Source organism: Dromiciops gliroides, chromosome 2, assembly GCF_019393635.1.
Source record: "Dromiciops gliroides isolate mDroGli1 chromosome 2, mDroGli1.pri, whole genome shotgun sequence".
Taxonomy (NCBI): Eukaryota; Metazoa; Chordata; class Mammalia; order Microbiotheria; family Microbiotheriidae; genus Dromiciops; species Dromiciops gliroides.
Window position 1 is genome coordinate 310,226,939 of NC_057862.1, and position 21,028 is coordinate 310,247,966.

General features: G+C 41.5%; 1 protein-coding gene across 13 annotated transcripts in view; it reads left to right on the forward strand.

Annotated features, from left to right (window-relative positions):
- The window catches only part of LOC122740066 (protocadherin gamma-C4), a 249,367-nt gene that overhangs the window by 100,730 nt on the left and 127,609 nt on the right, over positions 1–21,028 (forward strand). Inside the window, exons 1-2 of one of the 13 annotated variants that reach the window (XM_043981880.1) lie at positions 1,451–1,826; positions 2,571–4,042. The exons of 9 other annotated variants lie outside the window; for them this stretch is intronic. In XM_043981880.1, coding sequence (XP_043837815.1) covers positions 1,529–1,826; positions 2,571–4,042 — 1,770 coding nt within the window. In that variant the 5' untranslated portion in view covers positions 1,451–1,528. Of the gene's footprint in view, positions 1–1,449; positions 4,043–10,029; positions 10,090–13,881; positions 16,472–21,028 lie in introns of those variants that run through there. 3 more of the 13 variants (XM_043981853.1, XM_043981881.1, XM_043981869.1) reach the window with 3 other exon arrangements.

The window sequence follows — 21,028 nt, forward strand, 5'->3', positions numbered from 1 at the left end:
TGTATCAGGAGCCAAACAAAAACTGAAATCATGGAATTCATTGTACAAGAAGCCCGACAAGGAAACTGCACCATTTCTAAAGGGAAATTATTGAGCACCCTAGGAATGAGAGAAAAGGACTTGAGCCCACTTTCACCTTGGAATTTGTATGTATTTGTAGGAGAATATATCACAGACTGGAGGGGGGGGGGCGGTGTTGTACCAGCTATTCGTGCTTTTGTAATCACCTTAGTAAACGTTCCTTTCTGAAAGATACTTAAGGCTAGGTGACCATAAAATAAAAAATTTGGGGGGAAGCATACTGGTGGTGACTTTAAGCAATAATGTTAGAAAGTTACACTCTGGGGCAGCTAGGTGGTGCAATGGATAGAGCGCCGGCCCTGCATTTAGGAGGACCTGAGTTCAGATCTGGCCTCAGAGACTTAACACTTACTAGCTGTGTGACCCTGGGCAAGTCACTTAACCCCAATTGCCTCACCAAAAAAAAAAAGAAAGAAAGAAAGTTACACTCTATGCCTAGGAGAAGCCCTAGAATCCCCAGTGAAAGATGTAGCTAAGTTCTGGGTCCAATTCTTCAAAGGAGGGTGAGTTAGAATAAAGAGTCCCCAGAGTTGAAGCTTCATTATTGGATAATACAGGAAGGTAGATAACCATTAAGTAAGTTTTTTTTGTTTTGTTTTGGTTTTTTTAGGCAATGGGGGTTAAGTGACTTGCCCACGGTCACACAGCTAGTGTCAAGTGTCTGAGGCCGGATTTGAACTCAGGTACTCCTGAATCCAGGGCCGGTGCTTTAACCACTGCGCCATCTAGCTGCCCCCATTAAGTAAGTTTTATTTCCACTGGTTGGCCAACAACTGAGAATAATTCTCTTACTGAAAGTTAGAGGACCAACAATTGTAACAATTCAGAGAGCCACCAATCTCTGGCCCACAAAGCCTCAGTGGTTTGTTCTACACTTAACCTAATTGTGCCTCCAACTTGATAGGGAGGAGGGGAAAAATGGTTCATTTTTTGTCTCAGGAATTTTTAATTGTCTGATATTGGAAGTGAAGATCCACAATGGCAAAATAGTATGCAGTAAAGAAAATGGAAAGGGAGCACGAATACTTTTTGCACCACTATTTTGAAAAATCTACATTAAAAATAATCATTTTGTTTCGAATAAAATAAAATGACATAAAATGTGATAAAATCCATAACGAATTACTGCTTTGGGTCAATGCTCTCTGTAACTCTAAAAAAACCGAAATGAAGTAGATATATCTTTTAGATGTGTTTACCCAAAATGGCAATTAATTGGAACTCAAGCGTTTTATACAGTTTACATGCTTTGCCGATGGTGCAATAATTGGTTAGGACTCTGGGCGCCGCTGTTCACTAATCAGGGAGATAAATCCAGCCAGATCCTCCCGACTTCCAATCACCAGGAGTTGCTCCGGCGCACAGAGAAAAGGCTGCTCAGACGCACAAGTCCACCAGCAGAACTGAATCAGGCAGAAAACACCCCAATCTACGTAAACCGTGATGAATGCAGATCTCCAGGGTTTTAGAAGACTCAAGAACTGATCCGGAGAGAACTGTTGGAAGAAGAAGCAAAAGAAATATCTGCAAGATAACAATGCCAGCTCCGCAGAAACTTCCGGGCAGCAGAGGGAGAGTCCTGCTTTGCTTTCTCCTGGGAACGCTGTGGGAAGCCAGAGCTGGACAGATCCGCTACTCGGTGCCCGAGGAGATGGAGAAGGGCTCCTTCGTGGGTGACATCGCCAAGGACCTGGGGCTGGAACCACTGGAACTGTCGGATCGAGGAGCTCGCATTGTCTCTAGAGGTAAGAAGCAGCATTTCGCTCTGAATCTCAGAAGCGGCAGCTTAGTCACAGCGGACAGAATAGACAGGGAGGAGCTGTGTGGGAAAGCACCCGTGTGCATTATTAACGCAGAGATTCTGCTAGAGGACAAAGTGAAAATTTATGGAGTAGAAGTGGAAATAATTGATGTTAATGATAACATCCCCATCTTTGGGACAGAAGAAGGGGAAGTCAAAATCAGCGAAAGCGCAGTGCCAGGAACAAGGTTTCCCCTTCCGGAAGCCTTTGATCTAGACGTGGGGGAGAATTCACTGCAGGAATACAGATTGAGTCCGAACAACCACTTCTCTCTGCATGTACAAAGCGGAAGAGATGATGCCAAGTATCCTGAGTTGGTTCTGGAGCGGGTCTTGGACAGGGAGAAGGAATCTGTCCATCACCTTACCCTCACTGCCTCTGACGGAGGAAATCCGTCTGGTTCTGCCACTGTGCCCATCCTTGTGACCGTCCTTGATGCAAATGATAACGCGCCCGAGTTTACTCAGTCTGTGTATAGCGTGAGTGTTCCTGAGAACGTGCCAGTGGGAACATGTCTAATCAGGGTGAGTGCCACAGACCCAGACGAGGGAATAAACGGGGATGTATCTTATTATTTCCGGAAAATTACGGAAAAAACCTCACAGTTATTTGAATTGAATATTGTGACTGGGGATATAACAGTATTGGAAAATCTAGATTATGAGAAATACAATTTCTATAATATAGATATCGAAGCCCGAGATGGGGCTGGACTTCTGAAAAGAGCCAAGGTTCTAGTCACAGTACTAGATGTGAATGACAACGCTCCCGATGTCACCATCACCTCCATTACCAGCTCAATCTCCGAAAATTCTTCTGCAGGGTCAGTGATTGCCCTTTTCAATGTACACGACAGAGACTCTGGGGAGAACGGTCAGGTCACTTGCTCCATCCCAGCCCACCTTCCTTTCAAACTTGAAAAGTCCTATGGAAGTTATTATAGTCTGGTGACCGACAGAGCCCTGGATCGGGAGCAAGTCTCCATGTACAACGTCACCGTGACAGCCACAGATGGAGGGAACCCCCCTCTTTCCACGCACACTCACATCTCCTTGCACATAGAAGACACCAACGACAACCCCCCGGCCTTTGACAAGACATCCTACTCAGCTTATGTCATGGAGAACAATCCCAGAGGCACTTCTATGTACTCTCTGACTGCTCGTGACTCCGACATCGGGGAGAATGGTCATGTCACTTACTCCATTACAGATGACCCGGTACACGGCACACCGCTCTCCTCCTATGTTTCCATTAACTCTGAAACTGGAGTCCTCTATGCTCTGCGTTCCTTTGATTATGAACAGTTCAGGGAGCTACAGCTGAGAGTGACAGCCAGGGACTCTGGGGACCCTCCCCTCAGCAGCAACGTGTCCCTGACTCTGTTCATCCTGGATGAGAATGACAACGCCCCGGAAATCCTGTACCCCGCCTTCCCCACGGATGGCTCCAGTGGAGTGGAGCTGGCCCCACGCTCTGCTGAGCCAGGCTACCTGGTGACCAAGGTGGTGGCCGTGGATGCAGACTCTGGCCAGAATGCCTGGCTGTCCTACCGCCTGCTCAAGGCCACAGAGCCCGGCCTCTTCTCCGTGGGCCTGCACTCGGGGGAGATCAGGACGGTCAGGACGTTCCTGGACAAAGATGCCCTCAAGCAGAATCTCATCGTGGCAGTGACAGACAATGGGGAGCTTCCCCTCTCTGCCACTGTCAGCATCACCATAGCTGTGGCTGACAGCATCCCAGACATCCTCTCCAAGCTCAGCAATCCCGAGGCACCAGATGACCTTAGAGACTCCAGCCTCACACTCTACCTCGTCATCGCGGTGGCTGCCATTTCTTGTTTGTTCTTCACCTTCATCGTCATTTTATTGGCACTCAGGTTACACAGGTGGAGGACCTCGAAGCTGCTGGGTGCATCCAGTGGGTATTTTGGAAACATCCATACCTCCCAGTTTGTGGGCACTGATGGAGTGAGAGCGTCTCTCCAAACACATACTCAAGAAGTTTCTCTCACTACTGACTCTCGGAAAAGCCAGTTGATATTTCTGGGACCAAACTATGCAGACACTTTATCAATTCAGCAGAACTCTGCTAAAAAGGAACCTCCATTAATTCCCCATGAATCAATGCTCCCTAATGAAGATCAAGCCTTCTTACAGGTATGCTTAAGTTTAATTATCAATATAGATAGTTATTTAATATTCTATCAACTAAAACAAATTTGAAAGGAATCTTAGTTTTCACTTAATCTTACCTCTAGCCAAATGTAAGAATCTCCTTTCTAACAATTTTGCTGGTAGGCAGCTCAGCTTGAGGATACAAGTGATAGAAATCTTATTTATGCGAAAAGTGTCCATTTTTGAAATCTTCTAGTTGTTCAGAATATTTTCTTTATATTAAGCTCCAACTTGGGTCTCTCCAACTTGTGTGCATCTAAACGTAGCTCTGCCGTATCTACACAGAATCGTTCTAATTCTCCTTAGAAATAGAATTAGAGGGACACCTAGGTGGCGCAGTGAATAGAGCACCGGCCCTGGAGTCAGGAGGACCTGAGTTCAAATGTGACCTCAGACACTTGACACTTACTTGACACAGCTGTGTGACCCTAGGCAAGTCACTTAACCCCAATTGCCACACACACACACAGACACACAGACACGCGCGCGCGCAAAAAAAAAAAGAAATAGAATTAGAGATAGCTGGCGATAAAGTGGATGTACTCTAGTTCTTAGAATTAGAATTAGTGTCTATTGATGGCACAATGGATAGAATGCTGAGGCATAAATCAGGAAGATCTGATTTCCAATCTGGCCTCAAGCACGTACTAGTTATGTGACCACGAATAAGACATTTAACTTCTGGTTTCCTCAACTATAGAACAGGGAAAATAATAGCACCTACTTCACAGGGTTATTCACATCAGGTGTTATTTGTTTTTAAAAGTCCCTAATACAGTGTCTGGTACATGATAGGCACTATATAAACACTTATTCCCTTCCCTTCCTTTCTGTCCTTTGAATATTTGTAGGTTGCTGTTATTTGCTTCTTAACTCTCTTCATTCATTGAAGGAACTGAGAATGATCTATTTATGCATATGATGTATATGCATATATATGCGTATGATATATATATATATGTATGTATATATATATATATATATATTTCCCAGTTCCTTCAACTGTTTTTATTTATTCTTATTTCACTACTTCTTGACAATTTGGGCTCCTTCTGATGAACGAATTTCATGTTATAAATGTGTATCTCAAATTTTGACTTCTTGACCAAAGATAAAAACACAATACCGGGGACAGCTAGGTGGCACAGTGGATAAAGCACTGGTTCTGGATTCAGGAGGACCTGAGTTCAAAATCCGACCTCAGACACTTGACACTTACTAGCTGTGTGACCCTGGGCAAGTCACTCAACCCTCATTGCCCTGCAAAAACAAAAACAAAACAAAAAACCAATATCATGGACTCACCAGTAAAAAGTTGGAAGGGATAGGGTTGTAATATTATTGCTTCTCTTATTTAGAACAAATATTTCTATTAACGACTATGAAATTTCATTTGTTTCTTTGGTATCTACATAACGCTGTTGGTTTATATTGAGTTTGCAATCAGTTGAAATTGCTACAACTTTTTCAAACCAATTCTTGTTAAGACAATTCTCCCCAGTCCTTTATTTGTTGCAGTCATACTCTGGGATGGTAGAATGAGATTCCATATTTATTCCTTTTGCATTTGATCTTCTTAGTCTAGGCTTGTATTTCTAGTTTGTAGGGATAATTTTGAATCTTAATTTTGTCTTCTGAAATATTAAGTGCCCTTTCCATATTTGTGTCATCTACCAAAAAAGAAAGAATGAAAGAAAGAAAGAAAGAAAGAAAGAAAGAAAGAAAGAAAGAAAGAAAGAAAGAAAGAAAGAAAGAAAGAAAGAAAGAAAGAAAGAAAGAAAAATAAGGCATGGCTTCTAGGTCTTGATCTATATTGCCAAATGTGTTGAATAGGACTTTGTTATTGAAAAATCATTGGATGAAAGTCAGAAAATTTGTCTTGAAGCTTCAAATTTTTATTTTCATCCCAGCTCCTTTCCGCATCCTCACTGAGAAAGTAAGATAAACAATACACCAATCAAAGCAGACATAGTCAAACAAAACAAATTTCCAAACTGGCAATGTCCAGAAAAATAGATCTCGTCTGCCTACTGAGTCAATACCTCTCTATCAGGAAGTAAGCTGCAAGTGCCATTATGAGCCTTTTCAAATTGTGATAAGTCTTTGTGATCAGAGTTTCTCATTCTTTCAGAGTTATGGGTTTTTTACAATATTGTTCTGTTCACCTCAATCTACATCAGTTAACTCAGATCTTCCTAGGTTTCTCTTAAACTACCCCTTCAATCATTTCTCACAGAAAAATAGTATTCTTTCACATTTATATACAATGACTTGTCCAGGCATTCTCCAAGTGGTGAGCCTCCTCTCGGTTTCCAGTTCTTTACCTGGCCTAATTTTTCACAGCTTTGAAAATGGGGGGGGGGGTTGGACAAATAGATCTTTAAGGCCTTTTTTCCAGCTCTTAAGAAATGCAATGGATTCAATGATAAGATCAAGGACTAAGCTTTATGGTATCCTTCCAAGGTGACATCAGTTCTTGGCTTTTTCTGGATCTACCTAATTTACAATGTGTGTCTTGGCAGTGTAGGGTTTGATGGAACAGCCTTATTGAGATAACATAGAAGAGATGGTGCTAAGGCCATATTTTAAAACTCTTTCTTTGTCTTATCACACTGAATAAATTATTTAATACATTTTTCATATTATTCTACCAGAATAGCTCTATCTTTCCATTTGAACGTTGAATTTATTTCAGTACACATCTGTTCTGATTTGATCTTTGTATACTTTGTATTCTTGAACTGTTACATTTTATCGTTTGATCTTCTAAAAGTTGCTTATTTTAAGCATGTTTTGGGAACAAATTCATATGTTTCAAGTTGTTATTCATTGGAGATAATCCAACACGATTTTGTGCAGTTATTCATTATGATATTCATTGTATCTCAGAGTCTGTCTACTTTATTCGATCATAATGGAAATACTCAGAGAACTAATACATTGCAATATTCAATCACTTATTGGTTATTGTTCTGATAAAGTCATATTATTGATAATAATAATAATAATTTTATTTTTTCTAAAGAGAACATCTGCCGTCCAACGTTAACTTGGGCTCTTTTGAAAAAATGAAAATACCATTGATGAAATCTATTGTATGGCATAATCATCCTTTTTTGAATGGAATAATATTAATTAGGATATAACTCCATGAGTAAGGTGGTATTCCACTAGCAGCTTGTCCTTGTGTCATGTTCAGGCAATTGTTGCTCCAAGAATCTTTCTGTGGATTTTTAATTATTGTTCTAAACTGTGTTCAGAGGAGAGGAGCGAACATATTGTGAAGACCAAAACCCATGCTATAGAAAGATTGGTTGAAGGAATAATGCTGAGAAACATTTGCTTATTTTAATACGTCCGCCATTCTCAAGGAGGATATTTCTTGAAAAATCCAAACTGAAAATTCTTCCTGTATGTAGTGAGGATCCCAATACTCCCGTTTGTGATAAATGTTTCAAGTCCCAAAACCCTAAATACCTTCCTTAATGGGTTTCGCAACTATTCATCTTAATAATACACACTCGAAAAACTAAGTGTAAGAAGAATGCCCCTTTCCTCCTAAGTCATGCAATTGTAAAGATAGCCCATTTAATCAATACATCATCGTACCCTCCTAAAGGAGAAATAATGCAGATACCAGAAATCTGGGCCCAGCGTTGAAAGATTGGAGGAGAGTGGGAAGAAATGCATTTAGTCAGGGGCAGCTAGGTGGCACAGTGGATAAAGCAATGGCCTTGGATTCAGGACCTGAGTTCAAATCCAGCCTCAGACTCTTGACACTTACTAGCTGTGTGACCCTGGGCAAGTCACTTAACCTTCATTGCCCTGCCCCCCCAAAAAAAAGAAAGAAAGAAAAATGCATTTTGTCAAATATATAGTATTTTGGGGGACAGCTAGGTGGTGCAGTGGATAAAAGCACCGGCCCTGGAGTCAGGAGGACCTGAGTTCAAATGTGGCCTCAGACAATTGACATTTACTAGCTGCGTGAATCTAGGCAAGTCATTTTAACCCCCACTGCCCCGCAAAATGCATACATACATACATATAGTATTTTTGCTCTTCCCAATAATAAACCTCATATTTTTATGCCAATATTTTTCCAGGTGTACTCTGTGGATAAAAATAAAGGAATCTGAAAAAAAAACAAAATTTCTAGTGAATCCCATGGAGAAAAGCACTGTGGGCATAAGTAAGCTGAACCAAATCAGCAATGATATTGCAAGAAGTTCATTAAAATTATAATTGATCGGGGCAGCTAGATGGCACAGTGGATAGAGCACCGGCCCTGGAGTCAGGAGTACCTGAGTTCAAATCCGGCCTCAGACACTTAACTAGCTGTGTGACCCTGGGCAAGTCACTTAACCCCAATTGCCTCACTAAAAAAAAACAAAAAACAAAAAAAAATTATAATTGATCCCACATAACCATAGATTTTGAGATGTAAGGGACCTTAAGGGTATAAGTCTAATTTTGCAGAGTGGAAATGATAATCCAGGGACAAAAATCAACTTGCCAAAGGCTACACAGCCAATAAATGGCAGAGCTAGGTTTAAACCCAGCTGACTCCAAGGTACTTCCTATTGCACTTTTTGCCTTGTCTACCTGAAATAAAGAAGACTGCCAATACAGCAAATAATAATAATAATATAATCGAGACCGTTATTGAAAAAGAAGGTTGGTGGGTCGTGTAGGAAGAAGCAAATGTAACAAATGGGAAATCTGAGTAAAAGAAACAGAGAAATAATCCCAGGTCTCTGAGTATATTTTTGTTGGAAGATCTGTGAGAGAATGTGGACAAGAATTATATAAAATGAAATTTCATGGATGGATCAAGATCTGAATAGGTGGAGGGAGGTACCTGTTGCAGAAGAATAACATTCATCCATCAAATCACCAAAGTACAATCCCATTTGCTTGTAATGTTTGTTATTCCTATGTGGTGATCTTTTCAAAACAGGTAAGCAGGGGGCGGCTAGGTAGTGCAGTAGATAAAGCACCGGCCCAGGATTCAGGAGTACCTGAGTTCAAACCTGGCCTCTGACACTTGACACTTACTAGCTGTGTGACCCTGGGCAAGTCACTTAACCCCCATTGCCCCGCCAAAACAAAAACAAAACAAACAAAACACGTAAACAAAATAATTAATAACAAGAGAAAGTAATGAAAATTAAAATCTCAATTAATGGAAACAATGAATTTCATTAAGTGGTTCCATTATATGAATTTGTACTGAATGGCTCCATTGAGATGGAAGCAATTACAATTGTAATTTCGAATAGTGCAAATTCGAATAAACACAGTCACTTCATGGAATTCATTATCCTTACTAACCTAGATATAGCTGTAATTTCACACCCATTATATTAGCAAAAATGACCAAAAGGAGAAATGACAAATATTGGAGAGTACATTAACGTACTATTGGTGGATCTGTGAACTGTTCTTGCTATTTTGTGAAGCATTTTGAACAACCCAAGGCTTTGTGACTTGAGGTCCAGTACCTATACAGTACACCAAACTGTCTGCCAGAAAAAGAATGTTTAACATTCCCAATACGATGAGGGGCTTGTATATTGAGAGGAGCAAGTAATAATAATACTTTAGCAGATATTTGGTAGAAAGGGTCTCCTTCTTGGTTGTTATTATGAATTTTGTCCTGGAGAAAAATAGATAATATGAGAGATTGGCTGAAATTCTCCAACCAAGACGCTGGGCGCCGCTGTCGGCCAATGTGGAGGGAGAGCTAGAACAGAGAATCCCTTGTAACCAGCTTCCTGCTGGGTAAATTTCCTGCCCAGCAACAAAGCTTTATATTCATTCAAGCTCAAGTCCCACAGAATCTTCCCTGGAGCTCACGGATTTACAGCCACTCTAAGCTACACAGTGAAATTGGTCCTTCAGTACTGATTCTCACAACTCAGGAGCATCTACACTTCGGCTTCTGCGGATCTTAAAAGAGTTTCTGTCTGCAAAGAGCCGGAGAGATGGGAAGGATCCCCCGGCAAAGAGCTCTGGCTCTGAGGCCTCAGGTACACGTCCCCTTCTTAGTGTCTTTGTTCTGTTGCGCGTTTTCTGAGCAGATCCGCTACTCCATTCCAGAGGAGATGGCGACAGGGTCGGTGGTGGGGAACCTCGCCAAGGATCTGGGACTAGAGGTGCGGGCCTTACCGGTTAGGAAGCTGCGGGTTAGCGCAGAGAGGGAATACTTTAGCATCAACTCCGAGAGCGGGGAATTGCTGGTCAGCGGCAGGATAGACCGAGAGGAAATATGTGGAAGGAGGCCCGTGTGCTCGCTTGATTTCGAAACAGTTGCCGAAAATCCACTAAATATTTTCCATGTAAATGTGGTCGTGCTCGATATTAACGACAACGCCCCGTTATTCAAACGGTCGCATGCGGACTTAAAGATCTCAGAATCCATTCCAGTAGGCTCGTCCTTCCCTCTTGATCCCGCTGTGGATTTAGATGTTGGGACTAATTCTCTGCAAAGATACTACCTTGAGCAAAACAGTTACTTCGATCTAACAGTGAAACAGAGTCCAGATGGCAATAAAAACCCTGAGTTGATACTGAAAAAATCCCTGGATAGGGAACAGCAGAGTTCACATCAATTGGTCTTGATGGCCCTGGACGGTGGGCAGCCAGCCCAAAATGGCACCTCTCAGATTAGAATCAACGTTGTGGACGCCAATGATAATGCCCCGGTGTTCAGCCAGCAGGTGTACAGGGTCAGTGTACGGGAAAACCTGCCCCCAGGATCCTCGATACTGCGTGTGATAGCCACCGACCTGGATGAGGGAGTTCATGCAGAAATCAACTTCTTCTTGCAAAACGTAGACGAAGATGGGAAGTTTTTATTTGATTTGGATCAGAAGACAGGAGAAATCACGACTAAGGATCATCTGGACTTTGAGAATACTAATAGTTATATTCTAAGCATAGAAGCCAAAGACTCTGGAGATCTAGCATCACACTGCAAAATCCACGTAGAAATTCTCGATGAAAATGACTGTGCCCCCGAAATGACCGTGGCATCTATGTTCAGTCCAGTTCCAGAGAATTCTGAGCTTGGCACAGCCATCGCGCTTCTGAAAATCCGCGACAGAGATTCAGGAGAAAATGGGAAAGTTGTGTGTTACCTTCAGGGAAATATGCCCTTCAAGTTAGAATCCTCTTCTAAGAATTACTACAAGCTGCTGACAGACGGAGCTCTGGACCGTGAGCAGACCCCGGAGTACAACATCACTGTGATTGCCACTGACAGAGGAGACCCCCCTCTATCCACCAGGAAGACCTTCACTCTGCACATAGCGGACGTCAATGACAATGCCCCTGTTTTCCTGCAACCTTTCTATGTGACGTATGTTCCTGAGAACAACCCCTCAGGCGCATCTATTTCCTGTGTCTCAGCAGTCGACCCAGACTTGGAGAAGAACGGCAGTCTGTCCTACTCTATCATCTGGAGCGATCTCCCTACCCTGCCACTGTCCTCCTACGTGTCTGTCAATGGCCACAGCGGGGACATCTTCGCGCAGCGCTCTTTCGACTACGAGCAGGTCCGCGCCTTCGAGCTGATTCTTCAGGCCTGTGACGGGGGCTCCCCTGCCCTTTGCGCTAATGTCACTCTGCGAGTGTTCATAGTGGATCGAAACGACAATGCCCCGATCATCCTCTATCCAGCCTTGGGGGATGAAGGCTCAGTCCTCTTTGACATGGTCCCTCGTTCGGCGGAACCCGGCTACCTGGTCACCAAGGTGGTGTCGGTGGACGCTGACTCTGGACACAACGCCTGGCTGACCTATAAGGTATTGCAGGCCACGGATCCGGGGCTCTTCAGCCTGGGGCTGCGAACAGGCGAGGTCAGAACGACCAGGGCCTTGGCTGACCGAGATGCAGCCAAGCACCGCCTGCTGGTCTCTGTGCAGGATGGAGGCCAACCCCCTCTGTCAGCCACCATGACTCTGCACTTGGTTTTTGCAGACAGTTTGCAGGAGGTTTTGCCAGAAATGAGGGAGGAGCACTCAGAGATCCCAGATCCTCAGACTGAGCTACAGTTTTACCTCGTCGTAGCTTTAGCTTTAATTTCGATCTTGTTCTTACTCAGCGTAGTACTAGCTATTGCCCTCCGCCTTCGAAAACCCTCCAATTCTAAGATATTTAGCTGTTTTAAAGCAGATCTTTGCTCTCATCCTGCACCTGGAATACTCCCAAACTACACTGAAGGAACTTTACCATATTCTTATAATTTCTGTGTGGCCTCCGAATCAGGAAAAATGGAATATAATGTTCTCAAGTTGACTGGGGACATATCTGCTCCACAAGATCTCCCTTTTAATGGCTCCTATGGCTTGGAAAACAGTACTGGGGAATCCAAAGTCATTTCTGACTTTGTCATTTCTTCTCATGTAAGTTTTTGCATCACCTGTCAATTTTGCCCTTCTGTCAGACCTTTCAATTCCATATCGTTCCTTCTACTTTAAATACCATGATAAGTCTGTGTGCTTTGGCTTTTCCTTTATTTTCCATGTCATTTAGCTTTCTTCGCGTACTAGACAATTTTTTTTTATTTTGTTTTGTTTGTTTTCAGGCAATGAGGGTTAAGTGACTTGCCCAGGGTCACACAGCTAGTAAGTGTCAAGTGTCTGAGGCCGTATTTCAACTCAGATCCTCCTGAATCCAGGGCTGGTGCTTTATCCACTTCGCCACCTAGCTATCCGACAATATTTTTAGTAACAACATAGTGACTGAGGGGTGGGCTTGGAATCAGGAAAGACCTGAGTTTTCCTTCTGACACCCTAACTTTATGACTCTATGCAAGTCAGTTAATATTTCAACTGTCTTTCTGTATTGGTAGAGAGTTTCCTCACTCAGACATCACTCTACCAAAGAAATCACAAGTCTCTATAAAAAAAATCTCATTAAGTAGGCCATCAAGGCACTCGAGGCAACTTGCATAAGGGAATACATTACTGGGCTAGAAATCACAAAGACGTGGGTTCAAATACAGCGTGATTAAAATGGACATATCTGGGAAATCTGCTTAGTTGTTTACAATCTTCTAATGTCTAGTTCTTTAGTGTGTAAAAACCCTTGCACACATACCCATAACCGATTATGATTAGGAAAGTGCTTGTGTAGACGATTGTAATTACTGTGGTCATTCAACATAAGAAAAGATAATTTGGTGCATGTATAACATGGACACACACATAACAATGTAAGTGTCTCCATTTTAGTTGGGTGATTCAAAATTTATTAGGATTCATTTGGTAGAAATAATAAAAATTCATTGGTAAACCATTCACTCTCTAGTTCATGAAACATATTGATCTTGAGCTTCACTTTGAAATTTCTTATGTGGGAATATTGTTTTGTGTGGAGGAGGTAAGTTTGGGAAGGAAACTTGGGTGTTTCAGGTAATCTTACATTTAGTCTAATAATGACAAATGAGGAAAATTGGGCAGCCTAATAGAAACAGAAACGTGACATTATAGCATCTCTTGCCTCGCTTTAAATATTATATGTACATTTGTATATGTGTGTATATATACATATATGTATATGTGTGTATACACACACTGTCTGGAAATCTTGCTATCCCCAAGGAAATTACAGAGATGAAATTTCTAGATATGATTCGTTTGAAAGAAACGGGAAATATCAGGAATAAGAATCTTTTGTATAAAAAGTGCAACTTTTACTTAGAGATGGTGTAGTAATTAGTTAGGACTCTGGGCGCCGCTGTTGACCAATCAGGGAGAGAAATGAGAAATACAGCGAGATCTCCAGCCCAGCCCTCTACGGTTCAAACTACACAGAGCTCCAGAAGCTTGCACACCCTCAGAGGTTGTACAGAAACCCGGGCAGCAAGCTGTTTGTCCTTCGGATTCTGGCGAATGCTATTCCTTGTGACTCAGCGGACACAAGAGTTCATCCAGACAAAGAGACTGAACAGATTCTTAGAGAAAATTTCTTAGCGAGGAAGTAATGGCGTTTTGGAGTATGCGCCAGAACTGCAGCGTGCGAATCCTGTTTTGCTTTCTCCTGGGGACCCTGTGGGACTCCGGATCGGGACATATCCGCTACTCGGTGCCCGAGGAGATGGAGAAAGGCTTTTTCGTGGGCGACGTCGCGAAGGATCTGGGGTTGGAGCCTCGGGCACTGTCGGAGAGTGGAGCCCGCATAGTCTCGAGAGGTAAGACTCAACATTTTGCTCTGAATCTCAGAAGCGGCAGCTTAGTCACGGCAGACAGACTAGACAGAGAGGAGCTGTGTGGGAGAGCACCCGTGTGCATTGTAAACATAGAGATTCTGCTGGAAGACAAAGTGAAAATTTATGAAGTAGAAGTGGAAATTACTGATGTTAATGATAACTTCCCCCAATTTGAAACAAAGGAAACGGAAATAAAAATAATTGAAAAGGAAGTGTCAGGAACAAGGTTTCTTCTTCCTGAGGCTTTTGATGCAGATGTCGGGATAAATTCCCTCCAGAGCTACCAGCTGAGCCCGAACCATCACTTCTCTCTGCATGTGCAGAAAGGAACAGACGAGGCCAAGTACCCGGAACTGGTGCTGGAGCGGGCGCTGGACCGGGAAGAGGAAGCTGTTCACCACCTCACCCTCACAGCCTTGGATGGGGGAGATCCGGTCTTCTCTGGCACGGTTCACATTCGAGTGACTGTACTTGACGCAAATGACAACGCTCCGGTTTTTGCTCAGTCCTTGTATACCGTGAGTGTTCCTGAGAATGTGCCTGTGGGAACGTGGTTACTCACGGTGAATGCCACTGATCCAGATGAAGGAGTCAATGGGAAAATGACTTATTTTTTCAGGAAAATAACCCAAAAAACTTCTCAGGTATTCCGACTGAATTCTTTGACTGGGGATATAACAATATTGGAAAATCTAGATTATGAAGAATCTAGTTTCTATGACATAGATATAGAAGTCCGTGATGGTCCTGGACTTTTGGACAGAGCCAAGGTTCTGATCAATGTATTGGATGTGAATGACAACGCTCCCGATGTCATCATCACTTCTATTAGAAACTCAATCTCCGAAAATTCTTCTGCAGGGTCAGTGATTGCCTTTTTTAATGTGTACGACAGAGACTCTGGGGAGAACGGTCAGGTCACGTGCTCCATCCCCGCCTACCTGCCTTTCAAACTTGAAAAGTCCCATGGAAATTATTTTAGTCTGGTGACCGACAGAGCCCTGGATCGGGAGCAAGTCTCCATGTACAACATCACCGTGACAGCCACAGATGGAGGGAACCCCCCTCTCTCCACGCACACTCACATCTCCTTGCACATAGAAGACACCAACGACAACCCCCCGGCCTTTGACAAGACATTCTATTCAGTTTATGTCATGGAGAACAATCCCAGAGGCACTTCTATTTACTCTCTGACTGCTCGTGACTCCGACATCGGGGAGAATGGTCATGTCACTTACTCCATTACAGATGACTCGGTACACGGTGCACCACTCTCTTCCGATGTTTCCATTAACTCTGAAACTGGAGTCCTCTATGCTTTGCGTTCCTTTGATTATGAACAGTTCAGGGAGCTACAGCTGAGAGTGACAGCCAGGGACTCTGGGGACCCTCCCCTCAGCAGCAACGTGTCCCTGACTCTGTTCATCCTGGATCAGAATGACAACGCCCCAGAAATCCTGTATCCCGTCTTCCCCACGGATGGCTCTACAGGAGTGGAGTTGGCCCCTCGCTCTGCAGAGCCAAGCTACCTGGTGACCAAGGTGGTGGCAGTGGATGCAGACTCTGGCCAGAATGCCTGGCTGTCCTACCGCCTGCTGAAAGCAACAGAGCCTGAGCTTTTCTCCGTGGGCCTGCACAGCGGTGAAATCAGGACAGCCCGAGCCTTCGTGGACAAAGATGCACTCAAGCAGAATCTTGTGGTGATAGTCATGGATAATGGAGAGCCTTCTCTCTCTGCCACAGTCAGTGTCACAGTGGCAGTGGCTGACACTATCCCTGAGATCCTTTCGGATCTCAGCAGCCTGGCATCTTCAGAGCCTACCAAAGACTCTTACCTCACCCTCTATCTAGTTATTGCAGTGGCTTCAGTGTCCTCTCTCTTCTTTTTCTTCATCATTATTTTATTGGCCCGTAGGCTTTACCGGTGGCAGACCTCTAAGATATTGGAACCCACCAGTGGACATTTTCAGAATATCCCTGCCTCAGAATTTGTGGGCATAGATGGAGTAAGAGCTTTTTTACAGTCATATTCTCAAGAGGTTTCCCTCACCACAGATTCTAGGAAAAGCCAGGTGATGTTCACTCAGCCTAACTATGCAGAAACTTTAACCATACAGCAGAACTGTGAGAAAAAGGAGGCTCTATTAATATCTGAGGAATCAGTTCTCTGTAAAGAGGATCAATCATTCATTCAGGTAATCTTGTCTCTTCGTGATATATATGTTCTGGACCTGTTACTTCTTATACATTAAGTATGATTTTTCAATTATGTGTTTGCTCATGATATTTTAGAAATTTTAAAAATGGCTTCAAAGTAATTTAGCAAAGCAGGACTCCCCTTTGCATCATCCCTATTTGAACTATATACAAATTCTGCTTGAGCACTTTTTTTTTTTTAGTGAGGCAGTTGGGGTTAAGTGACTTGCCCAGGGTCACACAGCTAGTAAGTGTTAAGTGTCTGAGGCCGGATTTGAACTCAGGTACTCCTGACTCCAGGGCCGGTGCTCTATCCACTGCGCCACCTAGCTGCCCCCTGCTTGAGCACTTTTAGTGACAAGGAGTTCAATAGTCCCACAAAGTTGTCAATTTGGAATAGCATTAACTAGTTTTTGTTTATCTTTCTAGTTTGTTGAAATATTGTTAATTCTAATTTGTTGTTTTAGTGTCAGTGTATTGCCTACGAGGCCATATGTCAGAGTGGAAAGGATGACAGATTTATAGTTAGGAGAGATCCCTGTTCAAATCCAATCTCCCATGCTTACTAAATATGCAACCATTAAATTTGTCTAAGCTACATTTTCTTCAGATGTAAAATACATATTATTCCATGTTTTGTACCTAGTCCTAAAAGTAGTTTGTGAAGAGCATATGAAATAATGTATTTAATGTACTTCATACACGTTCCAGCATTATAAAAATTCTCACTTATCATTAGTGATCATTTTTAGTTTTGACATCTGAAAAACAATAAACATGAATTTTCATCTTAACTCATCTTCATAAAATATTGAAAAAATATTATTGTTGTGGGAGGAGAAGTGAATGAGAATCAAATCCAGTTCTGTCCTTTTCTTTTCTTTCCATCTCACTTTCCTCACATAAAAAATGAAGGAGCTGAGATATTTTATCTTTGAAGTCATTTCCAGCTCTAAGTAACCCGTGATTTCTATATCAGGTCAAACTTCCTTTCAATGGAATGATGGGTGAGTACAAAAGCTAGGCAAGGTTTTGTAAGAATTTGTCAAGGGCAGCAAAGCTCAGAATTATTTGAAGCTAGCAAGGCGAATTAAAGAATACAAGAAAAAGTTCTTTTAAAAACTATATTAAAATGAAAAAAAGATAAAAGAAATTATCAAAGAGGCAAGACTGCTTCTTTTGGTGGATATGATGGTAGTGGTGGTGATGATGGTGACAAGGAGGAGGAAGGCAGAACTGCTAAGCTCTTATTTTGCTTTTTTATTTGCTAAATACTATAGTCTTTGTATGGAACAGAAATTATTAAAATAAATTATATCAAAGGGTGATGAAATACTGGCACATATAATTTCTGAAAGATCGTGGAAAATGGGAATGATACCCCAGGACTAGAAAAAGAGAAATGTTTCAATTTTCTGAGGTGGAGAGAGATGGTGGAATGCGTACTAACTACAGACTAGTTATCTTGACTTCAATTCCTTGCAAAATCCTAGAATCTGTGACTAAGGGGGTGGTTAGTAAATATTTAAAAATAAAAAGCAAAGATAACAAAAAAATCAGCACGGCTCCAACAAGAACAATTCAATCAGATTAATCCCAATTTTAAAAATGTACTTGAGGGGCAGCTAGGTGGCCCAGTGGATAAAGCACCGTCCCTAGATTCAGGAGTACCTGAGTTCAAATCCAGTCTCAGACACTTGACACTTACTGGCTGTGTGACCCTAAGCAAGTCACTTAACCCTCATTGCTCCACCCCCCCCAAGTAATTAATTAAAATGTACTTTAAGGACTATCACACGGAAAAACAAACAGTATACATATTGCAATTGATGCCAGAGGGTTCACTTTGGAGCAACAAGTGTCAAGACAACGTTGTACAGAGGCAGAATAAGGCTTCATTTTAGGGAAAAGTTTTCCAGAAGTGGAATGGACTACTTTAAGAAGTTGGCACTCACTATAGGTCTTCAAGCAAAGCCTGAATAATGACCTGTTTGGTATTGTAGAGGCTCCCTTTCAATTCTAGGTTCTTTGATTTTGTGATTGTTCTTTTTTATATTTTTGGAAGGAATTCCTTTTCTTTTTAGAAGATACCTCAATTATCTTTAGTTATTAATATACTTTAAATTTAAGGAGTGTGGATGAGGAAGTATGTGGAAGTTATTTGTTTTAATTTATGTTTCAAATGAATTTATTTTTTACTTTGTTTTACATCACATTCATTTCTGAATGTACCTCTTCTCCTTCCTTATCCAATAGGCCTTCTCTAAAAAACAAAGATTTTCAAGGATGAAACAACTAAATAAAAACTAAGCAAGATCAAGAATGGAGCCCCTATTATCTTCCATGACATGGATTAAAGAAGGGCCCTCCCTCCAATAGACGTTATTTAGATTTTGTTCTGACACAGGAGGAGCTCTCAGGAGATAATATCTGTGTATTAAGTCACAGGTGTTGGACGAGAGTTTCTCCCTAGTGAGGAAAAATCTAATTCCTGTCTCTTCGGAAGTTGACTCTCCTTTAGTCTATGTCAAAGATAACTGAGGTTTCACAGGTCTGACAGCTTATGCTACATTCCCCATTTATAGGCTCTTATCTCTCTACAAAAGGACTGAGATGTATTTCCTCATTTCTACCCTGATAAAAAGCTTGGACATTACAATTACATAGCATTCTATTTCTTCTATTGTTCTTTCCATATACATTGCTTTAGTCATTTTGTAAATTATTTTCTAGAGTTTTTTCTTATTCCATAATGAAATTCTTAATTCCAAATTAGTGTGCTCCAGAGATTTACTGGTATTGTGAACTTGAATACTCCATATTGAAACTTTTAAATACACCTTTGTGATTCTTAGAAACAAATAATCTTTGTACCAATAATTCATTATGATCTTCATAATTCCTTATTACATGTAATCTCCTTGATAGAATATAAATTCCATAATACCAGAAACTGTTTCACTTTCGTCTGTGTTCCCATCCCCTAGCCCATGTTAGATGCTGTTTGTGAATTGAATTATAATGACCAGCCATAGATTTGTTGAATAATGTTGCTTAAGAAGTTTATGTTGGGGCAGCTAAGGTAGCACAGTGGATAAAGCACCGGGCCTGGATTCAAGAGTACCTGAGTTCAAATCCGGTCTCAGACACTTGATACTTACTAGCTGTGTGACCCTGGGCAAGTCCCTTAACCCCCATTGCCCTGCAAAAACAAAAAAAGAAGTTTATGCTTTCTAAAAAATGATCATTTGAATATCTACCATCTTAAATCATATTAAATTCCTTGAAGGATGTGGAATACCTCTGGAAAGTTTCTTGGTCTGCAATGTTTACTTTACTTTACTTGAGTAGGTCAAAGTTAAGTCTTGGTGTACTAAGGCAACATTAGTGTAATTTGTTGTAGTGTAGTCTTCTGGTTTTCATTCATCTTTGTTAATGGTCTGCATTAATCTTAAGTGGGGAAAATCATGACTTTTACTTTACATTTTGTTGTACTCTTTACATGGTTTTTGTTTTATTTTGGGAAAGTCACAATGTAGCTTATTGATTCCTTGGGCTGAGCATTGCTAATGTTGAAATAGATGTTGAAAGTCAAGTTGGTGCAGTTCTTCTGGTCCAAACTAAAATATTTCTCATATAAATGACAAAAAAAGTCATCTAGATTAACAGAAAGCACAAAACATTCTAAAGTTATGGTGTTTTTAGCTGTCATGTGTTTTGTGTAGAAAAGAGATGAGATGTTTGCTTATTGAAACAGGCTTATGCAGTCTATTGGACTCTTTATTGCTGCATTGTTTTACATAGGTTGCACTTGTTTTCAAAATTGTGGCAATCCTACTCCATGTCTTTGTTTTTATCTATTTCTAACTTTGAATGCCAATAACTAGGCTTTTTTGTTGTTGTTTGGGGGTTGTTGGGGTTTTTTTGCTTTTTTTTTGTTGTTGTTGTTTTTGTTATTTTGCTGGGCAATGAGGGTTAAGTGACTTGCCCAGAGTCACACAGCTAGTAAGTGTCAAGTGTCTGAGGCCAGATTTGAACTCAGGTACTCCTGAATCCAGGGCCAGTGCTTTATCCACTGCACCACCTAGCTGCCCCCGCCAATAACTAGTTTTAACAGGTCAGATTTTAGTTGTTACGATTCCATATCTTCCTTCTCATCTTATTGTTTCTTCTGATTTTGTTCTGATTGTGATTTTTGTTTTAATAAGTGGTCTTACTGCTCTCTGATAGATTATTCTGAAATGATTACACATTAGCAAGTAATCATTTTCTATTTTTTAAGATTGTCAGGTTTTTTAAGGCTGTTAAGTCATTGCTGTCTGTTGCTTTCTGACTCTCCTTTTTTGTCAGTTTTACTGATGTCCTTTTTAATGCCACAATTATTTCTCAACATATATCTACACCACCCACTTTCTCCTTGAAGAAAGTATTCATGTGTAGACCTAAGTCTTCTGGATAATTTACAATAAACTGGTCTCTATTGTTTCTTAATCCAAGACCATATGCTTCCTTTTTGCCTTTCTCTCCTATACCCTTCTTTGCATTTATGTCACCAA